The following is a 20780-nucleotide window of genomic DNA, read 5'->3' on the forward strand; positions in this document are numbered from 1 at the left end:
GTTAGGGCGGCTAGGAGCTGGAACCAACTTCCAAGGGAAGTGGTGCTGGCCCCTACCCTGGGGGTCTTTAAGAAGAGGCTGGATGCCCACCTAGCTGGACTCGTTTGAGTCCCATTTCTCTTTTTGGGGTTTTTGTTGTTCTCCCGCCCTGGCGGGGGGTCGGGCTAGAAGATCTACTAGGTCCCTTCCGACCCTTAATCTATGAATCTATGAATCTATGAATAAAGGAATTCAACTGTAAAGTCACAAATTAGTTTACAAAGTGAAAGCGATGGCTACCTTTGAATTCCAAGTACTCCAGAGCCATACGGGAACAGATACAAACACTCTAACTTTATTTCTTAGTGAACATGTAAAAAATACATTGACTAAATTCAGAGGCCAAAAATAGTTTCTGCAAAAAACTATACCTTCTTTGAAAAAAAACAGGAAGAAGTTGCATAAAACTCGGATTTTACTTGTAATGTTAAACTGGACCACAATGAAGATCAATTAAGGCATATATTTAATGATAAATAATTATACAAAACACAGTGAACACAGCTAGCATTCCTGTGGAGCCCTCAACTGCATTTTTAAATCTTCAATTCTAACATTGTTGTAAAAGGTTTTAAGAATGGCAATTACTGTATAATATCCAAATGAGTGATTTTCATTTTAAAGGGCACATGAAAAAGAGACCATCCAAAAGCGAATGAGGTCCACGATAGTACTGCTACATCATACTGTATCTGCAAGTTAGAGATACGAATTGTATAAGTTTTCTAAAGGGCAGCACTTGGCCCAGTGTAGCAAACCTGAAGTCCTACTGCTTGCGTGCTCCGTTTTAGTTCTCATTGCACAGGAGTCTACACATCCATGAAACCCACAATCGCAGCTGGAAACTGGCCATCAAGTAACAGTCATGTAGTCTGCCCAATTTGTGTGGATTTATCAAAGCAGCTAGGATAAGGGTGTTATATTTAAGGGGGTTAAGCAACATTAAATTAACAAGGCAAAGCACTAAAGACAAGACAACAGTTGTAACAGAGTGGCTTATATTAAACATGTCAACATTTATTAACATCTGGCACAACAGTATTTAAAAATTACAATTTTACTACAGGGCAAAACAACTGTGATAATCTTAGATACCGCTGGTGTTAAATGTGTTAAGTGCTGGCCTCTCTTCTGTAATTCAAGTCATGAAAATCAAATACTAAGACACTTCACAATGGATTCTTCAGGAACCATAGATAGGAGAACACGATACAAGACTAGATGTTGTGATCTCAGCTCCAATGCATGTGTGGATCTAACTGAAGTCCAAATACTCAGTTTAGAGCTAGTGCAAACCTGCTCTTTACGAGGGGTTTTGTTTTTCGTTTTTTTAAAGGTTCTGGTAATTTCTTCCACGTGAGATAAGCTAAACCGCTGAATCCATAGTTAAGCCATTGCTCCCAATGCACAGCAACATTCACCAATGCCAAAGCCAGGCCCAACCTCACCTCCAAAACAGAAATGTGCAGCTATACCTTACAGACAACCAGCTAGTTTCAAGGGTTTATCACCTGAAACATGCTTACTGGTTTCAAAAGGCGTTTTCAAAACGGCACGGTATTGCACAATTCAGGGTTGTCCACCTGATGGCCTGCAGGCAACATCTGGCTGCGCGGGGTTAGCTTGGGACCCTCTGGCTCCTGCCCAGATGCCCTTCCCTCCACTGCTCCTACCAGGGTTTTCAGGCTCTTGTTCCCACCTCCGGCCATCACCTCCTACACCCAGGCCTCGGGGCAGGCTGGGATGGCAGGAGGGTGCTGCATAGCAGCAGGGGAAGAGCCAGGCCGCCCATACCGTGTTTGGCCCCCTGTCATTGAGAGGTTGGACAGCCCCGATGGCACAAATTCTCATAATGAATAATGCAAATAAACACTGCTAGTATGAGTTGGTGTGTGTCGGTTTTAAATGCTATTCCACACTAAAAATAAACAGTCTAAACATAGCACCACAAGCTGCCATTGTGTCTCAATTTTCTCATAAAATGTGCACAACTGGCCAGTAAACATGTGTATAACAACTTCCAGGGCTCTAAATTTAACCTGGGACTGGAGAGAGAGGACATTTTTGAAAGGGGGGTGGGAATCAAATCATCATCTACTATAATTTCTACGGACAAATATTTCCTCCGTTATACCTGTGCAACTTCACTGTATTCGGATCACTCCTGGGGGAGGACTTAACCAGCCCCATGGGGCTGTATAAAAAAAAAAAAAACCCTTTCCCCTAAGCTTTTTTAGTTTAAAAAAAAAAAATTTAAATTTTTTTTTCTTAGAATAAAAAAGCTTCAGGGGAGGGGGGTTTTTTTTTTTTTTACAGCCCCATGGGGCTGTATAAAAAAAAAAAAAAAAAAACACCTCTGCCCTGAAGCTTTTATAGTCTAAGTAAATAAAATTGTAATGTTGATTTTCAGGAAGTGAAGACTGATCATTCATTTTAGCATAACATATACGACGGTGTCTATACAAGGGGGTAAGCACAATTTATGATCTCATCTACTCCAGCAAAATAACTTAATTTACAATAACATACAGTGAAATTATTTAGAAGCACATCAGTAAATATTCAATGAAAGATGCATGCAATGGGTATAACTGCCCACCAACTAAAGGGGAAAATGCATTTCCTTTATTTCCATATTATATCAGTTCCTTCTGAAAAAGGCTATTCTTCAGTATGGGTTATGGGTTTTACGTTGCAGAAGGTACAAGTTAAATGCCTATTTAGTTGTTTTTTAGATGCAAGATTTATTGAGTTTGGAATTTATGAAAGACAGAGGAGTTTTCGTTTAAATATTTCATGCTGTAAATATACAAAATGTGACAACGCGTCCACAGTCTGCACAGACTACCCTCATTGTGAGACTTTATTCATAGTGTTTGCGTCCTAACTAGATGTGTAAAAAGAGCATTTGATCTGAACATATGGAGTATTTTGAATCATCCTCATCTCTTGGAAATTTGTGACACGCCTAATGCATATATACGAATGTATGTAACTGCTCATCTGGTAATACCGGGACCTGAACTACATGCAGTACACCACAATGACAAAGAGACAACGCTGGGCAGGATAGCTTCACAGCATTCTTCAATTGCCCTGTGCAGAAATAGAGTATAAAAAAAAGAAACAAATTGCACAAATATGTCTCTTGCTTTGTCTTACTTTATACTTTAGCAAAAACGTATCTTGTATCTGTAGAGGGTAGCCTACTGCAAGCGATAGGAATAAACAGTACTACAACTGTACTTCAAAGAGTTAAAAAGCCTTAACCTGTCTTTCCTACTTGTTAAGAAATGCACCCTTGGATGTCATTTTCAAACAAAAATGACAGGCTTGGCACACTGATGCAAGCTCAAGATCAAGTTTGATATGTGACACAAGGTTAAGATTGACTCCTCTTTTTTCACTGAATGCTCAACATAGCATGCATTAAACATCCAAGGAAAACCTTCAAACCTGAATCCAGCCCAGCAGAATAGTGACTTTTTAAACCTGCAGTATTTCTACTGTATATTCACTATAATCAAAACTTCTTACTCTAGACTTGGTTCCCAGCCCCAGAAACAAAGAAGCCATGTGTAAACACCATCGTACCTACCAACCACCCACAGATCCTTCCATTGCTGGCCATTCCATTTTTTTACTATACTCAATCTAGACTCCTGGCACTTCTTTAAATATGCCATCCATTCCTACTGGCACAACTACTTTTCTAGCAGCCGTATTTTGACCTTGTGAAGGGAAGGTAGATTTTCACATTCAGCAATAATGAAGGAAGAAAGCAGGTAAGGGAAAAACCTAGACAAACAGGAAGACAACAAAAGATATCCGGCACCCAACTGTTTCGGTAGACTGGCATTTACTACACGTAAAGAATCCTGGAGGAAATGCTCTGCCAGCTAGAACACCTCTCGGATCCAGGACTGAAGTTCAATAAACCGATTTAACCTAAATTGGTAAAGTCCAATTCGACATCCATCCAGGTTTATCTTAAATTGGTTTCAGCCATTTTGAAAGCGGTATATGTGCACTGAACTTCTGTTGTGTTACAAATTTGAACAAGTTTCCAATCACTTATACCAGTTTATGTGTAATTTCTGTCCCTAGCCTAGAGGTTTGGCCCTTCTAAAACATTAAAAGTCTTTTTATAAGCCTTTCACATCCAAAATATTCATAGCAAAGACAGGTAACCTAATCAGTGAGGTGACAGGCAGAACAAATAGATTCTCTCCCTTTGTTGGGACCAATTCTGTTTAAAAACAAGATCCTTCCCACACCATATTATGCCACAAGAAAAAAAAAATCCACCTCAGTTTCCCCACTCTCCAAACGACAAATACAACCACCAGAAATCTTCCTTCTTTCTGCCATGTCAGCTGAGTTATCCAACATCATATTAGCATTTCCCAGTTGCCAGCTATGCCATTCTTCTACCTCCTTAGAAAAACAGGACAGCTCTGCACTGCAGTTAAAGGAGCAATTTATCCCCAGCTGATCTGCTTTCCTGTCCTGTAGACTTTCTAGGGAAACTTAATTTCTTTTAGACCACAATCTGTCATCCCATTCTACCTATTAGGCAGTGTGATCCTATTCCACCATGCTATATTCCACTACGCTCAAGTCCCTGGGAGAAACCCCCCCCCATTAATGTGCCTATTTTGTCACAATATATCTATACTAAGTCACAAAAAGCAGTAATCAGAAGGATTCATCTACCTTTTGCATTAACTGTTTTTCAAGCACTCAACCCACTCAGACATTTAATATGCAGAATATGAACTGAACCTCTGAGCCCAAGTTCCCCAATCTCTAAACAGAGGAAAGATCATTCCTACTCAATTACTTACTTTTTGATACCCAAGTTTAAAAAAAAAGGGATACTTATTACTATTTTAAGGGGTCTCAGCTAATGCTATTTTACTCAGCAGGCCCCTTACCTGAGCTTCTTCCAAGTCCAACCTGCTGACTTTATCATCTAAAGCAAGGGTTGGCAACGTCTGTCGGGGGGGGCTAGAATGCCCCAGGTTAGGTCCAAGGTAGGTTGGTGCTGAGACCCAGCTGCAGTGTAGCACAGGCAAAACTTCCTACCACCTGCACCCAACTACTAGGCCACGGTTACAGGCAAGCCTCCTACCACCAACCACGGACAAAGTCCACTACTGCACCTATAGGCTGTAGGTTGCTGACCCCTGATCTAAAGTAACTCTTTACTATTCAATAGCTTGTCAGAGCTACACAGCTAACATAGCCAATGGCAACTGCATTCATTTTATGGACTGCCCAACTTTGGTAGAATTGCTAACCATGTTCTAGTAGCAAATCATTGCTGTTGGCAACACATGCATCTGCCACATCAAGAACACAGTTACTATTCAGAGTCTACTTCAGGAGTCCAGGTAGAGTGGTTTAAAAAGAGCAGCTTTTGCTTATGAGCGCAAGCAAATTTCATCTGGCTGTCATCAGGAGACAAGCACCAAAATCCAGGATTTTTTTTTAATATAATTCTCCAGATCAGAACTTTATTTTGCATCTCCTAAAAAAACAGGAAGTATATATTTTGCAAAATTTTCTGTTGAAGAGCCAAGTGACAAGTTAATTTTAAAAAGTTATTTCCCTTAAGAAATTAGTCTCTGAGATGTAAACTTAACAGCAAGTATGCCTTGATAAGTTAAAAGGGCACCATAAAACTGAATATATTGAATATCCTTGTGGAATATACTGCCTGAAAGGAGTTTAGTATAGACTTTTAAACTGTGTTGTGAGTCTTAAAGCCCTTAATTGTTTTCTATCCGTTATGTAGGGTTTTACCTCCAACAGCGTGCTATGAAGATGTTTTTAAACCACACTTGTTGGTTTCTGTGCGAATAAATACAGGTGGATGAATGCATCCCAGTCCTACTTGAGCATAAATAAATTAGCAGATTTTCATAAATAGAAATTATACTAATGAAAATGTGCTTTAAATGATTAATGAATGCTGTTTACCATAAATTAGCCTACTCGTTTGCATTTTCAACTGGTGGAATGCTGATTGTCGTGGTGCTTTGAACGTGCTAAATGCATTTGGTTAGGTTCTGAAATAAAATGGGATTGCTTAAAAATTCACTGATGCCGAACAGCTATACGAACCAATGAAACCTCACTTCTTTTTGAGCAATACAGATGCAGTAAAGATATTCATTATGTGAAGGGCAATATGAGTGTATGTGAATATTTACTCAGCTCCATAATCATCTTAAAGCTACCTCCAGGAATGAGTGATTTAGGCCCATGTGAAGACTATTTCTAAAATTAATTGAATCATAGCTAGGTAAACCATTTCCCTACTAGTGTGACTTTATAGCATGCAATACACTGACTAGAACTTTTGACTAGTCTTGTTTTAAATGTCTCAAATCAATGGAGAAAACTAAACTCAATATAGATACAAGCAAAAGTTCTCATTTAAATTCTGATCATAACTTTGATGATAAGCTCAAATGCAAAGGCAGCTACATTCCCATTGCACAAATTATGCCCATTAGATGAAGAAGAAAACCACAGTTTCCATTTCAAATCACAGGTTGAAAGCAGAGCTATCATTTGAGGCAGGGGGTGGGGCAGCGGGAGGCAAATCATCTTCATAGGCTGGGCAAATTCGATATTAGAACAATTAAATTAAATATGGAACTCTAGAATATCATTGGTAGAGATTATTTTTAAGGGTTGTGGCCAGATCAGATACTATAAATGGTATCATTTTAAAACATAAATAAAAATACTTTAATTTAAAAACATTTACACAAATCAAATGCTATTTGGAGGAGACAGATTGATGGCTTGCACCCAAACAATCACACCAGACACTGGGATATAAAACCGATGATACGGACAGGTAATGCACATTAGGGCTGTGCAAAATTTTGCCCAGCGTTTCGTTTCATAGCTGTTTCAATGTGTTTCGAGCTCGAAACAGTGAAATCAAAATGAAACAAAACCCTTTGAAACAGCATTGAAACAAAACAAGGGAACTTGAAACCCTTCGAAACGTTTCAAATTTCAAAGCCAGGCTAACTGGCTTCAGTGCCAGTAACCACCAGCAGCACCCCCTCCTGTCATCCGGCAAGCAGATCGGGTACCCACACCCCTGGGAAGACTCCAGCACAGCCCCTGCAGCCCTCCAGCGGCAGCACCGATCTTCCTGGCACTGGGTGCAGGCCACTCCCAGTGCCAGTCTGTCATCTGGCAGGAAGATGGAGGGCTGCACCCCCAGGAGGAGTCCAGCACAGCCCCCGCAGCCCTCCAGCAGGTGCAGGCAAGTCCTCAATCTGCCTTCTGGATGAGAGGAAGCGGGTGCTGCCAGCTGGGACCGGTGCCAGGAAGATCGGTGCTGCTGCTGGCCCCAGGCAGTAGCACCCACCTCTTGCAATCTTCCACGCAAATCAGGGGCCTGCCTGCACCTCTGGGAGGGCTGCGGGGGCTGTGCCAGACTCCTCCCAGGGGTGCAGGCCCCTGGTCTGCCTGCCAGATCACAGGAGCCAGGGGCTGCCGCCTGGGGCCAGTAGCAGCGCCGATCTTCCTGGCACTAGGTGCGGGCTGCACCCAGTGGCAGTCTGTCACCTGGGAGGCAGATCAGGGGCCCACACGTCCAGGGAGAACCGCGTCCCAGGGGTGCAGGCATTCCCCAATCTGCTGGCCTGCCTGCCACATTTTATGATTCCCCATTCTAACCTATGGGCAAAACAGTGAAACAAGGTCGAAACAGCAAAACAGTTTCAACGAAACGAAACAGAACAGAGTTTTTGAAATGAAATGAAACAAAACACTGTTCCATCGAAACAGAAGCCGAAGCAAAAGCATGCCGTTTTGCACAGCCCCAATGCACATACCCACAGTATAGCTCTGGACACAAGCTGAAGAAATGTCACAGTGGTGTACTACTGATAAAGCATTTCTTTAAAATACGTTAAATGTAATAGTATTACATGTACGATTTATTGATTTCCATCTTTAAGATAACAAGTGTGCTCCAAGACTTTTTCCTCACATTTACCAAATTGCTTTTGTTATTTTTATTTATTGTTTTGGCAAAACGCTATGAAGTAAAAAGCAACACAGAAATTAGTCTCATTAGGATATCTCTGTATGAGGGGAAGCTCGGCCAGCCTCTAACATCACGCTCTTGCACAAGAACCTGAAAAAAATTGGTCACAGGAAAACTTCAACATCATCCAGAAGCTTTCTGCATTTTGGAGCATTCACGTCACTTTTAAAACAAAGCTATGCCTGCTGAAGACTTAATTGAAAACATGGTATCTACAGTGTAAGTAAAGCTTTGGGCTCAGCGTGTGTCTCAGTTCTTAGAGAATGGGAACATCTTTTACCATAACAATACAGCAAAACAGTTATTTCTCTGATCAGGAATTTAGTGATAATGGTCCGTGCACTTGTTGCAAGCCTTAAATGACTGTAACTCCACCTAAAGCTTACTCAGAGTGCCATAGAGGCGTTGCGGGCCCCATTAGTAAGACTCCTGAATAGACCTGACAAGTTTGAACCCATCACACTTCTCCTCCAACCTCCGTAGCTGGCAGCTGAAGTAATTCTGCAGCCACTTCAAGATCCTTGTTCTCATTTTCAGAGTCCTTATTGGATTAGGGTTCAGTTATCTCAGGGAATGTAAAAGCCTACACTCTTCAGCAAGCTTACTACGTTCACTTAATTACTACTACTTGGTGGGGCCCAAATTTCATCCTGTCATAATAAAGGGGAAGGGCATTTTCAAGGAGTCTCACAAGTAGCAAATAAGTGTCTGCATTATGATACAGACACTAATCACATTTATAGAGTACATTTCAAAACAGAACTATTCAAACAAGTGTTTCCTCAAATAACCATGCAGAAAAGAATCAAAACAGTAGCCTCTTTCACTGTAATGCTACGTATCTAGTCCAAGACAGCCGACAGAAGTGCATACTGCAGTGGCAGCTTCCCCGAGGTAAGTATCTGTCCAATGATCATTATTCTGAAATTGCCAATTTATTTCACATAGAAAACCAGACAGTAAGTGACAGTTTACAGTACCCTAACTATCCATTTGCACCAGTTCTGAACTAATAACGATGGAACCATAACTTTATTTCTAGGGACACCATCACTATACTATCTGACTGCCAAGATGACATTTCCATATAGAAATATTTGCTTATGACAATATAAATGAAATTCCCATACGGCAGCCATACAAGTGGTTGAAAAATGGTACTCCAAGTAACTAAAAATAATTTTCTATAACACTGGGAGGACATACCAAGTGACATACTTCAGGGACTCGTTCGGAGTCCAGTAATATTCAAAAGCTATTTGAGTGATGACTTTAATGACTGGACAGAGTATACTTATACCATCTGTGGAAGACACCGAGTTGGAGGAGGGCACAAACGCTTAAAGCTGAAAATAACTTTAATGATTGAAGAAATTGCCAGGTCTCATTAACATGAAAGTCAATAAAATCAAGTGCAAAATACTACACTGCAGGGGATGGGGGGGAATTAAATACACAAATAGAAAGGGGAGAATATCTGGTTAGGCAGCAGCACTGTAATAAAGGATGTGAAAGTTATTGTGGACCACACAGTAATCATGAGTCAATAATATGATCAGAGAGAAGTAGTTAGCTGTATTAATCTGAAGTAAGGCAGAGTAGAGATGCATTGTATAGATTAACAAAATCAGAGATGCATAAGCTTTCATGAGTCTGAGCTCACTTCATCAGATGCTGTGAAAGGATATGCACAGACCAGACTATCAAATCCAGAGATGCATTTGAATACATAGGACAGAGAGGGGAGGGAGTGGAGAGGCACAAGGGGAGGCAGTTGTGGGAGAAGCAAAAAAGTGTTAAACTCATAGAGAACAATGGGTCGCAAGAGCTAATTCAGGTAATGGGATAAGAATCAACCGTGCCTGTTTAGACCATACTTAATTCAGTCTGTGGATGATTTCTTGTTCTGCAATTTCGCATTCAAGTTCATTTTTGAAGTTTTGCTGTCTAAGTACAGCTACCCTGAGATCAGCAATGAAATGCAAAGGGAAGTTACAGTGTTCTGCCACAGGCTTTTGTGTCTTTCTGGAACTGATGTCAGACAGGTGGTCATTCCTTTCAACACGTAGGGATTGCCCCATCTGTCCAAAGCAGACAGACGAGGGATGTCATCTGGCAGCAATATAGACTACAATGTAAGCAGCTGATGGCATATATGACACTGGTAGAGGTGCAGGTGAATAAACCTCAGATGTTATAAACTGTGTTACTTGGGCCAGTGATATGATACAGTTGCAAAAGAAGGTAAATCTCATCCTAGGATGTATAGACCTGAGTGGTTTATGTAAAACCTGAAAAGCAATTGCTATGCCAGCAAGGCCTTAACTGCAGAATAGTGCCCAGTTTTGGGCACCACCCTTTACATAAGATAGAGATATACTGGAAAGACTACAGAGGAAAACAAGAACTGTGTTAAAGGTTTTAGAAAACATGGCCTGAGGAAAGGTCAAAGGAATGGTGTCTGTTTAGTCTACTAGGCTAAGTACAGGCATTTAAAATGCCCGACGCTGAATCAATTCAATCTTTGCAGGTTAGTCTAAACTGCACAGATTAAACCAATAAGCAAGTGAACAGACATTCACCCTTGATTCCAGAAATGCAGCCACGTGCCTACAGTAGCCCAGGCCAGAAGCTGCGGAGGGCACTAGAGGACGTCGTCTGGCTCAGCCGCAGCAGACAGCCTGGGCCAAGGCTAGCCCACCCACCCTGCCCTGCAGAGGAGATGCAAAGAGACGGCAGGGGAGACTGTGAGCTAATCTGTATCTGGAGCAGATCTGGGGCAGTAGTTCAATAAACCAGTTTAATCTAAATCTGCTCAGTCTGATACCACAACTAGCTGGATTCATCTTAAATTGGTTTTGGCCATTTTGAAAAAGTGTTTTACGTATACCGAACTTCTGTTGTGTTACAGATTTGAACCGGTTTCTGATCACTTGCATCAGATATGTGTAACTTCTGGGCACCTTTACACATGCTCCATTGTGGGGGGATGAACAAACTTTAGTTCAAGCACCCCCACCACCATTCTGAAGTGCTGAGATGCTGATACAAGGGACACAGGAGGCTGCTGGAGGGCGGTGGCTATCCTGACCAGCAGCTGCATGTCATGCTGCTGCCGCGTGTCATGCTGCTGGCTACACCGACCAGCATGACCTACGTAACTTCTTCCAGGCTACCAAGACAACCTACAGACCCCGCTGCATTGGACAAAACCCACTCCAATCACAGGATGGCTCACAGCTCCTCAAGGACAATGATACCATCTGTCTGTGCTGGAAGGAGCATTTCATACTCCTCCTTAACCAGGAATCCACTGTATCAGAGGAGACCCTCCAAGCCGTCCCGCAATGCCCTGTGGTCAAGTCCCTTGGCAAGCTACCAACCATCAAAGAGTTTAGGTGAGCCATCCAACAAATGAAAACCAACAAAGCCTGCAGGCCAGATGGTATACCCCCAGAGGTCTACCATGCTGGCGGCTTCCAGCTCACATCACAGCTCCACCAGCTTATCCTCTGCCTTTGGGATGAAGAAGACATCACCGGGGATCTCAGGAACGTGACCATTGTGACCATCTACAAGAAGGGGGACAAATCTGACTGTGGGAACTACAGGGAGATTTCCCTCCTGGCCATTTCTGGTAAGATCCTGGCCCACATCCTCCTGAACTGATTCTGTCCCATCTCCAAGGACATCTGGAAACCCCATGCCCACTAACAGCAATATTCCAACTCTAAAAATAGCTTTCCAGTGGAACAGTCTAGCTAATTAGGCTGTGGATCCCTATCAACAGAGAGCTGTAAGAAGAGGTTGGACACATACCTGTCAGGGATAGCCTAGGTCTGCTTGTTCCTGTTTCATAGCCGGTCCCTTGTGGACCTTTCCAGCCCAAAAAGACTCCTGCTGATCTCTTCAGGCATCCTGTGTCCTATGAACATTCCCAGAACTTCATTTTCTTCAACTAATTTGGGAGTTCCTAACCTAAAATTCCGAAGTGTGAAGGTAGAGGCTCTGCAGGAGCCTTATCTTGAAGGACTCTGCAATGGAAACAGCATCCACAAAATTCTGACCCGTTTTGACTTGTAGTAGAGAGAAACAAATCTCAGAAAGAAAACTATTTAAAGGCTACATAGAGAATGCCGAATTTAAAATAAATAAATATTTAGAAAATATTAATAGAAGCATGACCTGAAAATATTAGCCATGATAAAACTGCGTTCCATCTGCTCGTAGTCTGCTGCTCAGCTGATATCAGATGCCATTACCAGATGCTAAAAAAGCAAGTCATCATCATCTTAATTCAAGTTCTTGATACATCCATAAATCTCACCTATACTCTACTGAAATTTACATTTTTAAACTCAAACAGCAAAGCAGTATGTTCTTTCTAAGAAGTATGTCCTACTAATTCTGACCTCCTCACAACAGTACAAAATCTGAATTGAATGCTTATTATTTTTTTCTATCTATTAGACTATATTGATACTTTGTCCCAAAACTAAACAATAAAAACCTCCTTTGTTGAAAAACTGAAAAAGTGACTAGATAAAGGAGTGCAGTAAATATATAAAAGAGATCGACCCTGCACAAGTAGGACTTAACTAGACAAGTTAATACTTCTCAAGTTCTGAGGGACAAATACAATCTCCAAATGTACCTGTAACACTAACAATTTTTACAGATGCCATTATGATTTGCACCAATTTATCTCCTGGCACATATAATAAAATGCAACTCTTCTACTTCTTAATGTGAAAATCTCACAAAATACTGCCCAATTATTCTTGATTATTAAGACAATATAATCTCTAAACAACTCAGACGATTGGCTTGGAAAAATGTACAAAGAACGCAGTTCACTTTTTTCTTCATTGAATATACAATACACTCACAGTTATGAAATTTGTAGATGCATGTATTCTTGACAGAGGTTGGTGTTATGAGGCTTTCCTGGGCCATTAATGCCCATGGTAATGGATCCTGTATAAATCCTACGGCAATACCCATTTTACCTATCTTTGTACCCCTCCTTCACTGTACGAGGTTGCAGAAATACATTAGCTTGCACTCATTTCACTAAACTAGAAACTGTTCAGAAGTTCTATGTATCTTCTTTTTCTTTAGCTGTGGACAGAGTACTGTTATCTAAAGCAAAATTGTTCAAGCATTGTTCCCTAAAGCATAAATCCCTTTTACACACATACCCAAGCACAGAAAGTAAGGTTAATGGAAAGTTCAAAGAAAGAGTGTGAAATTGGTCTCACAAAAAATGGTCTTACCATGGAAACCGCCTTTGTACAAACACATTCCCAGCTGGAATCCAAGCACCTGCCCTTGTTGCACTATGGATATGGATGGGTAACCGTATTAGACCAAGTTAGAGGGAAGCAGGGGGTTCTCAAACATCAGCTGTTTTGTTGTCACTATTTGGGCGGATGCTCCTATTCTGCAAGGAGTGGAAGATCAACTAAACAAGCTTACCCCTGCATGGAAATAAGTATTTCATTCAGGGGGACGTTACTTGGATTGGCTTCTATTTACTGCAGAATAGGAGCACACACATAAAACAGTTACTATGGAACAGCTGGCACAGGATAGGTCCTCCTCTGGACTGAAAAAATGCAGGCATGTTTTCAAATCAATTTTGGTGCACTGAACATCTGTTCTGTTGGAGGTCTAAACCAGTTTCTGATCACTTCAGCCGGTTTGTGTCTAATGTCTGTCCCTAGCCATTGAGATGCATTTCTTACTGGTTTCAACCAGAACTTCAGAGGGCCTTGTGGAGTGGAGGGTGTGGCCCTGCTGGTACCCCTGCAAAGGGGCAGAGATAAATTATACACTGTTCTCCAGTCTCCATTTTCATTCAAATAAATAAATAAAAATGAAGCAAACTTCTAATTCGTATGGTTGCAAAAAAAACCCTTCAGAACAAGCTACTAGTGAAGAGACCGTTGCCTTAACAGCAAACAGATATAAATAACACTGTGGCATAATTTACGCCACTTATTTCACTGAGCATTAACTTCTACCTCAGCAACGATACTTTCAATACCTACATTGGAACAGTAAAAGTAACTTGTGTTAATATTATTGCTCAACAACCACGAAAAAGAGGGGTCTGTTTTTACTGCACTGAAGTTGATTACAGTTCCAGCAGGAGAATCTTATCCATACTATCATGGAGCATTAGAAGTTTTGCTAGGTTCAGCAAAGCAAACTTCTAAGTCACATTTCTTTTTTTTTTTAATGAAATATAGGAGTAGGACAGGGAACTAGGCACAGGGAATCTTAGTTTCTATTTCTAGCTGTGCCACTGACTCACTACATATAGTTTTGTGTTATTTCAATTTATGATGACAAAGCATTTGAGATCACTGAATGAAAGGCACAGTATAAGTGCAAAGTGCTATCAAGGTTCTTTGGGTAAATGCGATATCTTTTCATTAGACCAACTAAATAGTTGGGAAAATCGTTCTTTGCAAGTTTTTGGGTACAATCACCCTTCTCCAGGAGAGCACAAAACAACAGCAGATTCACCCTACGCCTGAAGAAGGGTGTTTGTGCCCAAAAGCTTGAAAAGAACAGTTTTTGCAACTATTTAGATGGTCTAATAAAAGATACCACATTTACCCAAACAACCTTGTCTGCATATGCCCTTAGACCAACACAACTACAACCAACACACCCAAGTACTATCAATTCACTACTAGTGAAACCTTAACAGGCTGAAGAGGCTTAATGATAGATCATGATCTAATATTCACTTTTCACATTTTGCTTTTGTAGAGAATTTACCTAATATTTTTAAACATCAATTACTTGTATACATTAAGTTAAACATAAGTGAAGTCTTGTTACTGTAATCCCTTATGAATTAATAGTGAAAGGATATATTACTGATTAAAAATAATGTGAGGCAACACTACTGTACTTGTTCCCTGATTCTCTAAAGAAATACAAAAATATGTTCACAGTTTAACATACTGTTCCATTTGTTTTTAAGTCTTAAAAGCATCACCCAAATTAAATACTGGAAAAAAGGAAGCGAAACCCCACCACAGTAAATGAAGTTATACCCTATAATGTCAGTAGCTAATATCAGGTATATTATTTGATTTGTACAATAAAGTCAAATATATTAATTACAGGTTCTAACTGTCAATTACAGGCTCAACAATATCATTATTATATGTTACAAATCCTCCCCTCAATCAACTACCCTCTTCTGAAAAACAGAAATGGCCCAAAAGGAAAAGAAACAAAGAAAAAATGTTCCTGTAAAATCATTATTCATCAACCTTCACTATTTTTTTCCATTCCACAAGTCAGGAAAAATAAATGAAGTCTGCGAAATGCTTGTATGACTCAGAAAAAGACAACCATTATATTAAGACCTGAACAGCAAGCAAAATCCAAATACACAGTACAATTAATTTTCAGAAGTCTATAATTATGTAAAGTTCTATAGTTCTGCTTCCCTTTTCAATAATTTTGTTAAATGGTGATTTAAATTATACAGTAAAATGTGTCAGGAGGTGGCTACATACATTTTTTTGAAGCACACATTTGTTAAAGGATATAATTTTCCAGCAAATGTCTAACTTGCTGTTAATCTCCAGACCTTTTGCCTGTTGTCTCTCCTCTTCCAGCTTCTTTGCATTTGCAAACTGTACCCCTTCGCTAGGGGAATCTGGAAAACTCTCGAAGTTGAACTTGTCGACTTGGATAGCCATACTGTAAGGCAGAGAAAAGAAAGAAAAGAATGATCAATATAGCAATTTTTCAGGAATCACTTGTAGATCAGTTCACGTGGCTTTCTTTACCAGGCCAAACGCTACAATATAGCAATTTATTTCCTTCACTGGGATGAACTCTGAATAGTAATTAAACAGCAGTATTTTTATGATAAAGGAAATGCAAACCAAGCTATACACAAAAATCCAAATTAGTAACTTAAGAAAACGGTCACTTGTCAAGGACCTGATTTCTTTAATGCATTATTCAACACTTGCATGACTGAGTTCAGTGGGATCTACAGAGGCTTTGCAGTCCTGGGACTTGCAACAGTGCAGGATCAGGGTTTAATACTTCCAAAGCAACAAAGGAAGGGGGGGAGGGGGGGCACAACAAACACTGGAGCAAAGGATTATGCTCTTCCTATGGTGAAACACACATTTCTTAGGAAGTTTAATAAGCCAAATCCACATAAAACCAAAATTAATTATAAAAATCGAATCTTTAAAATTATGCAAATATAAAAAATACCCCTGGCATAAACATAACCATTCTTACATGGACCTTTTTGCTGCGTAAAAGACATTTCTTGGTTTCGTTCCTTCAAAATTTTTCTTATGAAACTCACAAGTATGAACAAGGTTTCTGCCTATGGTTCAAACCCTGCATGTCTATATACTAGAAAGGACTGGACCCCTGCATGCTAATCAATCACTTTGTTATATAAATTAGTGCCCTCCTGGGTGCTGACATGCTGTTTCATATTACTAAGTCAAGAGTAAGTGAATATACAAAAACAAGTTTTACAAGGCTCTTAACATGAGCCAACCAAGTCTGCAAATGCGCAAAATCTGCCTTTGCAATTATCTTGTGCAAGTCAGCAAACATAAGCACCCAATTTGCATTCAGCCATGTAGATACTGTACACAAAAATCATTTGTAAATGAAGTTTATGAAGTTCATAGCTACAGGCCACCTTCATGCATTTCAAGTACTACTAGACAGTATCTGCAACATCTTGGGTTAACAGCACTACAGCAAATAATTAGTGAAACAATCATTTTAACACACACTGGTCGGACTAGATGATCTACTCAGGTCCCTTCCGACCCTAGTAACTATGAAACTATGGATAAATTTGTTCAAAATATATTATGGTGTACCGTGTGCTCAATGATCACCTATTTAATTATAAGCAATAATTAGATAAACATAAAAGCAATTTAAACTTCATAAAACCAACTAAAATGTGGTTTTACCAAATCCAATAACTCACGCTGTCAAAACACAGGATCATTTATTTGAAATAAACTGCAAAGGAAAACAATTAGTAAAAAAATTAAAGCATGCTGTTTTGAATGATTGACTGCTGATGATTTTGCACTAAGGCAAAATAGAAGGTAAAGCAACAAGGTTCCAACATCATTCAAACAGGAGTCCACCTATAAAACGGGGTCTCCAATAAACTTCATACAACTGGAGGGAGTTACGTTTGTCTCTGCTCGATATCTCATCAAATCCACATCCAGGAATACTTTTTTCATGGGTAAAAAATAATAATGAAGAAAAACTAATGAAGTACCAGCAATTGAAGTTAACAACAGGCAGACTTTGAGAGAGAAGGCTTAACTGACGGTGTAATGATATAATATTCTTAGCAAATAGGAAAACTAATCCTTTAAGATTTATTGCTAGAGATTAGTCTCATTTCTGGCCTTTGGTAGCTGTAGTAGGGAAACTTCAAGACACCTGCATGCACAGAAAGTAATATAGGGCCAAATGGTTTGAGATGAACAGAAGCTTCACCCCAGCTGAGGCAGGAGAGGCTGTTAATGCTACGTGACTCGCCCAACACAACAGTCAAAGAGCGCAACTGAGGCAGTTACTTAACGTGCTTGCTTACCGGAGCACTAAGTAAAGTCTCTTCACAAAGGTAGTCAAGGACCAGAAGCCCAAAACCGTTCTACCTGTTCATAGATTTCATAGACATTAGGGCTGGAAGGGACCTCGGAAGATCATTGAGTCCAGCCTCCCGCCCCAGGGGCAAGAAGTCAGCTGGGGTCAAAGGATCCCAGCAAGATAGACATCCACATGTTTCTTAAAAGTGCCCAGAGTAGGTGTTTGCACCACCTCTGGAGGGAGTCTATTTCAGGCCTTTTTCCTTATGTCCGGCTTAAAATGGTCTTGGAGGAGTTTGTGACGATTGGACCTCGTCATCACTGGAGGCGCTCTACTGAACAGGGGTTCCCCCAGATCCTGATGTACACCCCTTACGTACTTACAGGCTGCCATCAGGTCACGCCTGAGCCTGTGCGTCTCCAGGCTGAAGAGTCCTATGGCTTTCACCCTCATCATAAAGGCCTGTTCTCCTGCCCTCTGATCATGCACATGGCTCTCCTCTGCACTCTCTCAGGTTTCTCCACATCCTTCTTGAACTGCAGAGCCCAGAATTGGGTGCAGTACTCCAGCTGCAGCCTCATCAAGGCTGAGTACAGCAGGAGGATGACATGAGATTTGCTTGAGAAGCATCTACGGATGCAAACCAAAGTTTTATTCGCTTTACCAGCTGTGACATCACACTGGTGGCTCATGTTCATCTTGCAGTTAATCATGACCCCCAAGTCCCTTTCAGTCGTGGAGTTAGTGAGCATAGCACTGCAAAGCCTATAAGCATGATGCAGGTTTCCCTCCCCACCCCCAGGCAGAATACATGCATTTTTCTATATTGAATGTCATCGTGTTTTTATCCACCCACTTTCTAAGCCTATCAAGGTCAGCTTGGATCACCAGCCTATCCTCAGGTGTGGACACTCTACCCCAAAGTTTGGTGTCATCAGCGAACTTGGTAAGTCCACTTCTGACACACACGTCCACATCGTTAACAAAGACATTAAGGAGAACAGGTCCAAGGACAGAGCCGTGGGGGACACCACTGGTCACAGAGCGCCATTATGATTCACTTCTGTCAACTACCGCTCCCTGGGTCCAACCTCGGAGCCAATTCCCCAGCCATCGGAATGTGGTGTAGTGAAGGCCGCAGTTGACCAATTTTTCCACAAGGAGATAATAGGACACCAGATCAAAGGCTTTTTTAAAGTCCAGATATACGATTTCAATCTCTTCTCCCTTGTGCAGGTGATTTGTCACCTGATCATAGAAGGAAATGAGATTGGTCAGGCAAGACTGACCCGTGACAAACTCGTGCTGGCTATCCCTTAGGATGTTGCCATCAGCCAGCTTGTCAAGAATGGTCTCTGATTTTTTCCAAAATCTTTCCAGGGAATGAGCTCAAGCTGTTTGGCCTGTCATTCCCCGAATCAACTTTCCTCCCTTTCTTGAACATAGGCACCACATTGGCCTTCTTTCAATCTTTGGGTACTTCACCTGAGCACCATGAGTTCTCGAATATCCTTGACAGTGGCTGGGCTATGATGCCTGCCAGCTCCTTAAGTACTCAAGGGTGCAGTGTCAGGACCAGCTGACTTGAAGGTATCCAGCCTTTCAAGGTATTCCTTTACAAGGTCCGCACCAATGTTGGGTATAAATTCACCCTCACCCTCCATGTTAGGCAGGGAGGTCCCTTTGGGCTGGTAAAAAAACAAAGCAAAGTACTCATTAAGCAGGTTGGCTTTTTCGTGGGTGTCAGTTGTCTCATTTGGTTTAGCAAGGGTCAAACATAGCCCTTGCTTTTCTTCCGACTCCCCACTCCTGGGGACTCCAACTGCTGTTGTCTTTTTGGGTCCCGCCACCTGCCCATATGGCAAATCTCATTGGTCTTGAGTGCAAAAAAGGCATTAATTTCTCTGTGTTTTTGTGCAAAAATCATCTGAGCCTTTGCATTTAAACCCCAAAGACATTAAGATGATGGGGATATAGAAAACCTAAAAATGAACTAGCAATAAGATTTTGCAGTACCGCGGGAAATATTGCCAAAAACAAAGACTATGATAGAAAAAAGCCTACATTTAAACAACATTATAAATATAACAGAACCTATCAAAAGCTAGAAAACTCCAATGTGATAACATCTGTTTTTAAATCACATTGAAATGGTAGCAATTACATGAACACCAGCTGAGCTTCCTGGCTTTTGAACACGCAAGTACACACATGAGACAGAGGCAATGCAAAACTTCACTAAATCATTCTTGGTTTGTTTCTGAAATTACCTGGTCTCTCCATGGTACACAAAAAAGGAAGCTGCCCATCTGCACTTCTAAATTTGAATTCTTAAAATTAGACATCTACAATCCTATTTCAGCAACAAACTCTCTTAGGCCTTTTGTAGTGCTACATATATCCTCATAGCACTAAAAAAAACAAGTATCCATACATTCGGGCAGTTTCTAGTACTATAAAATGATGGATCTACCACAATAATGGCAGATCCATTACAAAAAAGTGAATGTTTTAAACAAATTTCTTTGAAGCGCTACCTTTTTGTACAGTCGAATGTAACAGCGCACCCCAACAACATCCCACATCCCTCCAAGGGGCGAGTAAGAGAGGTGAGTTGGTGCCCTGACAACCTGCTTAGCCACAGTGATTTCTCATTTAGTCTGGAGGGAACCCTGCTGTCACGGTGCCACAAGCGTCCTAACAAACTCTCCAATACGTGCCAACAGCACCAACGCCATCACAACTAGGGCCACGGGTCTGTCCCAGCCGGACACAGCTGGGCGGCGGGGGAAAGACGGGATATTATTTTCAGACCTGAAACCCCCCCAAAAGACCCATTCTGCAGCCAGCGAATTTACCCACAGGCCAGGACTTAGGTGCTTAGCTTCGTGCATGGGGGGGGGTCGGGGGCCCCCGGACTAACTTAAGTCTCGGGGGGTGTCGGGATTCGTGTCTCGTGGGAGAGCCGCTCTGCCCCCCCCCGCCCCTGCTGGAGGGTTTCTCGACACAAACTCGGCGCCGGCTCCGA

The 20780-nt window shown here is 41.2% G+C and overlaps 1 protein-coding gene across 3 annotated transcripts in view; it reads right to left on the reverse strand.

Moving 5' to 3' along the window:
* The window catches only part of TRAPPC9 (trafficking protein particle complex 9), a 1079595-nt gene that overhangs the window by 475342 nt on the left and 583473 nt on the right, over positions 1 to 20780 (reverse strand). For all 3 annotated transcript variants that reach the window (XM_019528205.1, XM_019528203.1, XM_019528204.1), the window contains one exon: positions 15700 to 15853. In XM_019528205.1, the coding sequence (XP_019383750.1) occupies positions 15700 to 15853 (154 nt within the window). The remainder of the gene's footprint in view (positions 1 to 15699; positions 15854 to 20780) is intronic.

The sequence above is a fragment of the Gavialis gangeticus genome, unplaced genomic scaffold (genome assembly GCF_001723915.1).
Source record: "Gavialis gangeticus isolate Ggan-Ray unplaced genomic scaffold, GavGan_comp1, whole genome shotgun sequence".
Taxonomy (NCBI): domain Eukaryota; kingdom Metazoa; phylum Chordata; order Crocodylia; family Gavialidae; genus Gavialis; species Gavialis gangeticus.